Source organism: Podarcis pityusensis (assembly GCF_964106645.2).
Source record: "Podarcis pityusensis genome assembly, chromosome: 7".
NCBI classification, from domain to species: Eukaryota; Metazoa; Chordata; class Lepidosauria; order Squamata; family Lacertidae; genus Podarcis; species Podarcis pityusensis.
In genome coordinates, this window is record NC_138031.1 from 26,028,733 (window position 1) to 26,038,589 (window position 9,857).

General features: G+C 41.9%; 1 protein-coding gene across 5 annotated transcripts; it reads right to left on the reverse strand.

The window, feature by feature from the left end:
• Positions 1-475: 475 nt before the first annotated feature.
• PDP1 (pyruvate dehydrogenase phosphatase catalytic subunit 1) lies at positions 476-9,570 on the reverse strand. Of its 5 annotated transcripts, none has more exons than XM_081013910.1 (3): positions 9,366-9,570; positions 6,301-6,335; positions 476-4,403 (listed from the first exon to the last, which is right to left on the reverse strand). In XM_081013910.1, the coding sequence occupies exons 2-3, from the start codon at positions 6,329-6,331 to the stop codon at positions 2,749-2,751; spliced, it is 1,686 nt and encodes a 561-aa protein (XP_080870036.1). In that variant the 5' UTR covers positions 6,332-6,335; positions 9,366-9,570; the 3' UTR covers positions 476-2,748. The 5 variants fall into 5 exon arrangements, with proteins under 5 accessions (XP_080870036.1, XP_080870039.1, XP_080870037.1 ...); XM_081013913.1 differs by lacking the exon at positions 9,366-9,570 and adding an exon at positions 8,853-8,994; XM_081013911.1 differs by lacking the exon at positions 6,301-6,335 and having other exon boundaries at positions 9,366-9,568.
• Between the last annotated feature and the right edge of the window lie 287 nt (positions 9,571-9,857).

Genomic DNA, 9,857 nt, shown 5'->3' on the forward strand with positions numbered 1-9,857 from the left:
GGCTCTTAGTTTGTTTCACAAAGCTACACCTTGCTTGAGTTTTATTGTGAAACTACTGAAGTCCAATTTCCTTATTCACTACTATATATTTTTAAGTTTGCTTTTCCTTAAAGCCAGTATCTGAACAACATTGTGCCCCCATTGCCTCAGCTGTTTCCCAAAATGCAGCCCAAAGCCACATATTCCACCTACTGTGAATTTGGGGCAACAAAATAAAATGGAGGAAACTAAATCAGTGAACAAGGCAAAGGAAAAAAGCAAAACTAGTTCTGTTCTAGCTCATTTACCAGCTATTTATTCCAATTGCAGGTTGTTTTGAGACAGGACAGCTTTACTGTGTGCATCTTCATAATACCACACATTAATTCTGCTATTTTAGATATAAATCCACTGATCAAATCTGACACTTTACACCATCTCAGAAAGGCAAACCAATAGTTCAGTGAATCCTAATAACAACTCTAATGCATTGATATTCATATAATAATTTTATTGAAGTCTACTAAAAGATATTTGTTCTTAAGATCTTATCACGTGATGTTCAGAAAGCCACAATGCTGTTTCAGTTCATTGCATACATATTTTGGGAGTCTTCAGTTAAATCTTGTTCACCTTGCATTTTACAAAGTTGCCCCCACACAAGTGCTAAACATACAGGATGAGGGTTCAATTTGTTAAGACTAGTACCAAACCAAAATAAGACATTTACACGTACTGTACATTTCACAAGTAACATAAGGAGGTCTGGATAATGTAACAGTTTAGAATTATTTTGTAGCCAACACATAAAATAAAAGAAATTGACCTAGCCAATGATATTTAGTCATATTGCATGTACAAAGGCAATGAAGATTATAAGCTGCTTGGTTTTGTCATTAGCACAATAAAAACATTCAGGTTAGGGTCTGGAAAATAGGATAACTTAATTACTTTTCTTGCACACAAAGGGAGAACAATAATTTGTCAAAGCTATGGACAGGACTTCGAATGTGTAGGTTACTTCATAAGCATATGAAGTAAGACTATCTTCTGACACTTGCATTTTCAAACCTGTTACTTTATAAGCAAGTATGTCCTTCAGTGCACAGAAAAAAGAAAAGGGAACATTACTGCTAAGGAATTAAGTGCTGGAATAAAGTATTTTGTAACAGGAATACTCTGGAAGCACTATTCCTTGACTCTTTTTTTAAGCATTCACATGGTCAAGAACACCAACATTCTTCAGAATGTGTCAGCTCAATAGCTATGTGAAGAGGAAGATTTAAAGTAGAATGCTTATTAGCTATTTAGAGAAGCACAAAGAATGTTAATTTTATCTACAAGTGCTTCATATTTAGACAATAGCTAGTCAAAGTAATGTTTGCATAATGCTTTCTATCATAGCTATACTACAGTTTAATACTAGCAAAAAAAGCAATTTATTTTGTTTTTATATTGGGAGAGGTCTTAAATATTACACTGTGCTTCAGAACATAAAACGTGTGGTTGCCAAAAATGCTTTTTATCTGACAATTCATAAGCATTCTATGCGACAGTGGCACAAAGCTTTGTGATGAAACATGCACTTTTAGGAGTTTTTTGGATGCAATCAAATGTGCACAACTAACAATGATATTTTGAAAGGTGTTACAATTAATGCGGGAATGCCAGTAGGAGGAGCATGCAGTTGTTTCCCCATTACTTGACCTATTTACAAATCTTATCACAATGCTTTCTTCAAAAGCCGACGTGAGAACCATGTTATATGGATATGCTTTTGCGTCGTGATACTTAAAATATCCAAAACACCAACCAAACTGTCACTCAAACTACAACATATGTGACTACACTAGTTTACAAAGTCACTACTGATTGCCTAGATTCAAACACAAGACCAGGGACTTATGACTGGAAATAGGTTTGGTACAAGTCAAGACTGTTGCTTGCCATGTTTTGCAAGACAGCCCTATTGAAAATTAGCTCAAGTTTCAGAAAACGTAGAATCATAGTTTCATAATGCAAGTCAAAGTTGTTTTGCATGTCCCCCATAGTTAACCCATTTTCTCATCATCATTTATTGCCCATTGAACTGTGCAAAATATAATCTTCTCAAAGTAAGTCATCTGGTGCAAAATTTTATTCCACTACTATGTTTGGACAGGCTTAAGGTATTTATGGCTTAGACTTACTCTTTTTAACAGTGGTATTCTAGGCATGTGTTTCAAATGATATATCATTACTCAAGACCAAGAGAATAGCTTCTATCAAGACATTTGCCAACCAGTTAAAAAGTTCTCTTCCTTTCCTAAAGGGAAGACACCACAGCTACTTTGTAAATAAAAAAGTCATCAGCCCTATTTAAATTCAAATTTACAACCAAGTTACCCTCCAATGTACTGTATAGTTACTGGAGATACCTACCTATACAGATATTTACATGTGACAAAACACACAATTTTTTTTTTGCCTTACAAGACATTGCACTGATGCATACAAAGCCTTTACTTCTCCACCAAGAAATCCCAAATTACAAGCCACTGTTCAAGCAGATAGGTTGAATAGTGCAAAGTTGTCCCAAGTTGTTCTGCTCTCTTGTTAGCTTAATTTGAAAACCCTTTGACCATTGCTCGATTTGTGCAAATTATACTTGCTTCAACTGTAATTCTGACGGCCAGAGATTAATCAAATAAGTTTCACTATCATGTCATGCAGTCAGTACTGGCCATTTTGTTCTGTGAAAACTTTGGTTCACACGTTTCAGTTTAAAATTTAAAACTCTTCATTTTGACATGCACCTATAACATGGGAATTAAATTGCACCACTATAATTGTGATATCATCCCGGTACATCCGAGCCAACTCTTCTGGAAGACTGAGCATCTTTGACAGCCGTTCATGATCAACGGTACCAAACTCATTATTTCCAACCGCATGGCGTATCAAGTGAGTTGCTGCATTCTGGTCTTCAAAGGCTGAAGAGACCCGTGCTCTCCTTTCTGTTAGAAGACCATGCATCTGTCCCAGAGTTACCTTGTAACCTCCAACAGCTATTGGTTCTTCATGATGAACACCTGTTAGATACTCACCTACAATTCTAACCACATCCTGCCTGTGCATGGTTTCCCACAAGCCATCTGTTGCCAATATCAGGAATTTGTCCTGAGGTCTTAATTTGTGATGTATTATCTCTGGCTCAGCTGTGAGGTATGGAGGTGTATGGTAATTTGGTGGGATAAACTTTGTATATTCGTTATCATTGAGCTGATCTGGGCCCGTCTCTACCACTCTCTTCTGAAGGTCAATGCTCCATTTAAATTTGACATCTCCAAAAGCTCTGAAAGGCATCAGTAGGCCCAACAGTCTATCTTGTTTCACAACACTCTTTTCTTCAGACTTTGGGTGCTCCATTTTGAGTCGTGCAATCTCATTTTCGTTCTGTGCATTATGATCATAGGACAGAGCAACAGCAGACCAAGATCCATCCTCTTCTTGGACACCAAGCATGGCCCTGCTGTCACCAGTATTAGCAACATGTAAATCAACTCCATCAACATGCGCCACACAAGCAGTTGCACCAGAGAAGGCTACACGTAGTACCAAGTAATTGAGAAAAGAATTTGGATCGCCTACTTGAGCTTCTAAAGAAATGTCATTGTCAAGCCTTTTAAAGGCATTAATTAAAGCCTCTTTTACATCAGTTGTCTCCCCAGTGTTAAGGTCTATGAGTTCCTGCCAGTAAGTTCGTAAGCTGTTAAAATACAATTTGGAGGCTTCTTTACTGAAATAATCATTGGGGTGCTTGTGCCACTGTAAGATGGGCAACAGGGCCCTACCACTCTCAACAGCATTTTCTATTTCAAGTAAAGTCTCATGGGGTAACAGAGAAACAGCTATGTAATAAAACAGTCTTTCACTGACAGCTTGTGCACAGGCACATCCTGCATGGCCATCAAACACACCAAGAAGCATTCCCCTTGTTTGCAAGCAAGTGGCTGCACTTCTTCTGTCTTCTATTGGTGCATTGGCAGGAAGCTGGTTGCTATCAAAGCCAAGGACAGAACTTAAGTTTTTGCCATCAAACTCTGGCACCTTGAAACTGTATTCATTTGCCTTCAGGATGCTGTTGACTTGCGGAGGTGTGAGGTAAAACCTCTGTGGTGTGGATACATAGTTTCTTGCATGAATAAACTGACTGAAATTCTCCTTCGGCCTACTGAGTGTTGCAAACTTCTTCGGAGGAACATACCTCAAATGATTGTGAGTTAAGTGAGGTGACAAGCAACATAGATGTTTATGATGACAGTAGCATGCGGTGTTGTATATCTTGCCAATCTCACAACTGCGAATTAATGGGAGCAATAGCTGAGTTGGTGCTGGCATGGCATCAGAGAACAATGGCAACCTGGGGTTTCTGACTGGAATTGCTGCGGGGGGGGAAACACAAGCAATAAGTAAGCTTAGAAATAATTTTAAAGGAAACAATACATAACTACTTTATTCTAAATGACAATTTAATATGCACAATTAATTAACAGCAATTAACTGACAAAAACAGCAACACATTTAATGAAAGCTTAATAGACTAATCTATGGCTAAATTTCCTCAAGGAGAACATATCTCAGTTCACACTGTTATACTTGTGTAGAACTATAAACAGAGTGACCTATTTTTACAGCTGTACTAACTTAACCAGAACTTTATATTGGGAGTGTGAAAAGTCAACTAAAGGTTACAGTATGAAGAACAGAGTCATAGATTGAGATTCAAGACGACTTCTTGAAGACAGTCTCCATTTCTGAACTGGCAGTGAGAAGGAGAAGTTAAGTTTATCCAGCCCAAGATTTTATTTATTCATATTGTTACTTATGTTAATTTTTCCAACGCCTCCCTCAGTTTTTACAAATTTAAGGTCAAGTGTGTACAACAATACATATATGTGCATTTGTTTAATCAAAAGGTAAGTCATACTCAGTTTAATGGGACTTAGTTCCAAACAAGCATAGGATTACATTCTTAATATCCTATAATAAATTTGCTGCACCCCATCACCTGTCTTTTTGAAGTTTTATAACTACTAGATATTTAGGAGCTACAAAACTTCAGTCAAGGCTTCTAAACCCTTGTTTGTTTGTTGCTTTAATAAATTTGATAAATAATAATAAATCTTTACTCTGACCTCAGTCAATGATTGCTATGGATTGCATGCAATACCATCTTTTCTTCTAAGCTATGCATTCATATAGAACACACCCTACCTATCACTACCACTCTAAGGCCAGCCCAAATTTATGAACCACAACTGAAGGCGTTCAATGAGGAGGTGGTGAAGCTACCAACAGCCGCCTCTGAAAGAAACCACATATATTATCTACTAAGTATAGTCAGGCATAATAGTTTTCCTTTTCATCCAGAAGATATTTGCTCTATTTTGCATACAGTGGTGCCTCGCAAGACGAAATTAATCCGTTCCGCGAGAGTCTTCATCTAGCGGTTTTTTCATCTTGCGAAGCAACCCTATTAGCGGCTTAACGGATTAGCGCTATTAGCGGTTTAGCGGCTATTAAAGGCTTATCGGCTTATCGGATTAGCTGCTAAAAGGCTATTAAAGGCTTAGCGGCTTAGATAAAGGGGGGAAAAGCGAAAAAAAAAATCTCAAGACTCGCAAGACATTTTCGTCTTGCAAAGCAAGCCCATAGGGAAATTCGTCCTGCGAAGCAACTCAAAAACGGAAAACCCTTTCGTCTAGCGGGTTTTCCGTCTTGCGAGGCATTCGTCTTGCGGGGCACCACTGTAGTTTACTATAGGACCTACTGTTTTTTTAAAAAAACTTTGTTTAAAGACTCATTAATTCAAGTGAGATTATTTGTTTTGTTTAGGTCCAGCCTTCCAATAGAAGCTTCTGAAAGCTGGTTTAAGAAAACTATGGTGCAAATTATTACTAATATTATTATAATATTTATTCATATGCCTTCTTTTCCCCAGTCAGGGACTCATTATAGGTTATTTATTATGCATAACATCCTGCTAATTTTTCACATTTGAACAAATCAACATTCTGCACAAATGTGATACTTTTGTGAAAATTACACTATTTTTTCTCTCTGTACTGCTTCACATTCACAACCCTTATTTGTAAAGATTCAAATCCTAGGAGCATGAACTACTCAGCTTAGGAGGCAACACAAATTTAAAGTAACCTTCAGAGTATGGTACTATAACCTGCAATAACAGATATTCATTATATAGTCTTCTAACCCCACTACCACCCCTCCAAATTCCTATTACAGTACTCAGAAAATAGGAGCACAAAAAATACATACCAATCCGCCTGGGCCCAGGACACACACACATTCTCCTGTCACAACAAGAAGCCGCCAACATCCACAAAGCAGTAGCCCAGGAAAAGCAAGGCAGAGAGTTTATTAAAGGAGGAGGAAGAGGTCTCCAACATTGAAGGGGGACAGAAAGACAAACAGTTTGTTTGTAGTGACAAGCATTAAGAAGCAGCAACTGCAGCACAGCCATCTCTCAGCAGCATTGTCTAATCCTACTGCAGCCCCAACTCACTGCTCGTCATCCCTCTTGCTGAACAACATAGCACTCAGTTCACGCATGATTCATCTGTCAGCCCAACCTAAAGAGCAACAAGCACACTCATCCTTTTAAAGCAGGGCTGGAGAACTTTTTTTTTTTTAAAAAAAAAGCTAAGCACCAACTTTAGTTGATTAGAGCCACAATCAAAATTATAGGTACCAGCTCTGCATGGGACAATGTAAAATTCCCCCTTAGTTGCTACAAACTAAGGTGCTCAATATTATTCCAGCTCTGTTGGCCTAACAAACATTAGTAAACATATTAGATTCCTGCTCTGTGGAATTTAAAAGCACACATATATGCCACATTAAATATGCTCATGGGTAATCTGAAAAAGGTGCACATCATTAACAGAGAAAGGGATGGAGCCTCCCTCTACAAAGCGACCTATCCAATAGTGCCTTCCTTTTTTCTCCCATACCCCTAACTTGTTGAGGGTTTTATATACATGTACATATTTATTAGGGAACGCTTATCTGGGATATTGGTGGTGCTAAAACTATGCACAGATGATGTCTACAATCCATACATACAGAGGGGTTCATTATAATAAATATTCAACTCAGCTACAAGGAATCAAACTGGTTCATAGCCAATTCAAGTGGAAGACAGGCACAACTGCAAGACCACTAGTATCTCATCAGCTATTCTATCTGCAAGGATAACTTCTTACTTTCACTATGGTGGTATCTTAACAAATTAAAAGAGCTTCTCATTTCTAGGAAGCCTGTGCATCCAATTATAGACCACAAGGCCTGGGAACAATTGTTGTGCTGATGAGGTCTTATTCACTGCTTAGGTTTCAAGGCAGGAGGAAATATGATTATCAAAACTGCAATGATCAATTGGTTGGACTGATTTTTTTAAATCAGTTAATATAATAGAAATGTCCCTGAACAGCTTCTTTTAAACTATATAAAATAAATACATGCATATTTTAAATAGTACTTAATGTGAACTTAAGCAGTACTATACTCTCTCTTCAAAATGCGGGAATGCCTCTTCTAAGATGTATGCAATGCCCTTGTTCCACTGGCCCAAGGATTTATACTTGTGCAGTGGAACTTTCCTCTAGCAATCCCAAAGTCTGCTCTAGAGGGTTGTGGGAACCTCAGAACAGATTTAGAGGGCACACAAGGGGAAGGAAAGGTGCAATGGTAAATATTTGTCCTAACAGAACAAGAGACTTAAGCACTACTTTGGATACAAGCCAATGCCTGCTCTGATACCAATCTAAAGATAAACAATGTCTGCTTCTTACTTCCGAACTATAATTCTTTACATCTCAATTAAATTTGCATATGGGCCATCAGCCGGGATTTAGCAATGGCTCTAGTTGTGACATCTAGAAGCACATCAAGTGAGACCCTTTGCCTATCTTCTTCAATACAGCGAAAGAACAGTGACAGTCCTCCAAGGTTTCAGAAAAAAAGCAGCCTTCCCCAACCCTACCTGCAGACTAAGACTTCCACATGTAAAGAATGTGCTCCATTGCTAAACCTCCCTCCCTTGTGTCTTGTGCGCAGGTCACGATTTAAGAGACCACAGATGCTTCCATCAACAAGACGACCCCAGTGCTGCTTCTTTCTTCTTTAGCAACTTGAAAGGGACACACTGGTTGGGGAACACGCAGCTCTCTGGATGTTGCCAGGAATTCCCACTCCTGGCCAACCAAGGCCATGGGAAGAAGGCAGGCAGGGATTTCAGCCTTGCAAGTATCCCGAGGGCCGCAGTTCCCCTGCCTTAGCTGAAAAAGGGTGTACCTCGCCTCGTCTGCCCATTGCGCCTTTCTGGCCAGCTGGGAAGTGCAGCCTGGATTATACACGTGGGAAGGGAGATGACGGGTTAACTTCGGGTTGTTGTTTTTTAAAAACCTAGAATTTGATTACATATTGGAGGAAATTGGGCTGCCTCTCCCTGCCCCGCCCCCCCCAAATCAAAATAAACCTCAACACCAGCAAGGAATCTCGGCCTCCCTCCCTCCCGGGCATCCTTTGCGGTAGCTGGGCGGCACCTGCCACAAGAGCAGCCTCACAGCCACCACAACCATCTCCTCCTCACCTCCACCTACTCGGCGGCCCCAGGTATCGCCTCAGGCCGAAAGGCAAGAGCTGACACCTAACCCTCCCCTGTCTTTCCTTCATTCTCTCACACACCCACCGGCAGACAAACGCCCCGCTCCGCCCCAGGGCCTGTGTCAAGACCACAGTCAAGACAGACACAGACACACACACACACACACACACACACGCAACATACCCTCCTCAGAGAGACTGACCTGGTCAGCTTTAGGGTCGGGGCCCCGCTCGGGCAGCGGGAAATGGAGAGAGCGGGGAAGTTTGACACCCACCCCGCCTCTTGTCTGTCAGGCCCCCTCAGCGACGGCCGCGCGCCAGGTGGAACTCGCCGTCGCCGCCCCGCCCTTCCTCACCCACCCCCTTTTCCCCCTTTATCCCGCCGCCGGCAAGCGAGAGCGCGCCCCCGTGTGCGCGCGCCCACCGCGTTCCCTCAGCAGCAGCAACGGCAGCAGCGCCGAACGCCCAGCCCGCCGCGTGACAGCTTCCCTTGTGTCGTGGGCGGGTTTTTTCCCCCCCTTTCTCCTTTTTTGTGACGAGCCGCGGCTTATAAAAGCCTCCGTTCGGCCGGGCTCCGAAGCTCCTATTGGCTGACGGGCGACTCTCACGTGAGCCTCTATCGTTCAGCTTCCCCCGCCCCGCCCCCTCCTCTTTCTTACACCCCCCCCCCAGCTCTTTTTCTCTCTCCTTTTTTCTTATATCAACGGTTTCCTTACCGGCGGAAGGATTTCACATTCTCGTCTTCTTCGGCCTGCCTTGTTCCATTGGTGGGTCAAGAGCTTGCTGAAGCCGCCTCCGCGGATGAGTTCCTCCTCGTTCTTCTTAGCGCATTTCTCCTGGCTCTGTTAGACGCAAAGAGGCTGAGAGAAAAAGGGCGGGCTCGCAAGAAGAGGCTGTGCTTTGCCGGAGGAGGAGGGGGAGGAGTTTCTCCGAGCCGGGCCCGCCTTTCCTTCCTCCTGGCCTATCGGGGCTCTTGGCGGAGGAAGGGCGTGGCCCGCATTCCTCCTGAGGAAAGGCGGGGGCGCGCGCGCGCGGGGGGGGGGGGCGCTGTTAAAAAACCTCGCATGGGCGAAATAAACGGTCGCATTTCCTTCTTCCGCCGCCTGGTTCTTAGCGTCCAGCAAGGTCACTTTCAAAGCTTTTGTTCCCCGTTCTGTATACATACATTGAAAAAGGGTGTCATAAAGATGAGTGCCAACAGTGCCCGT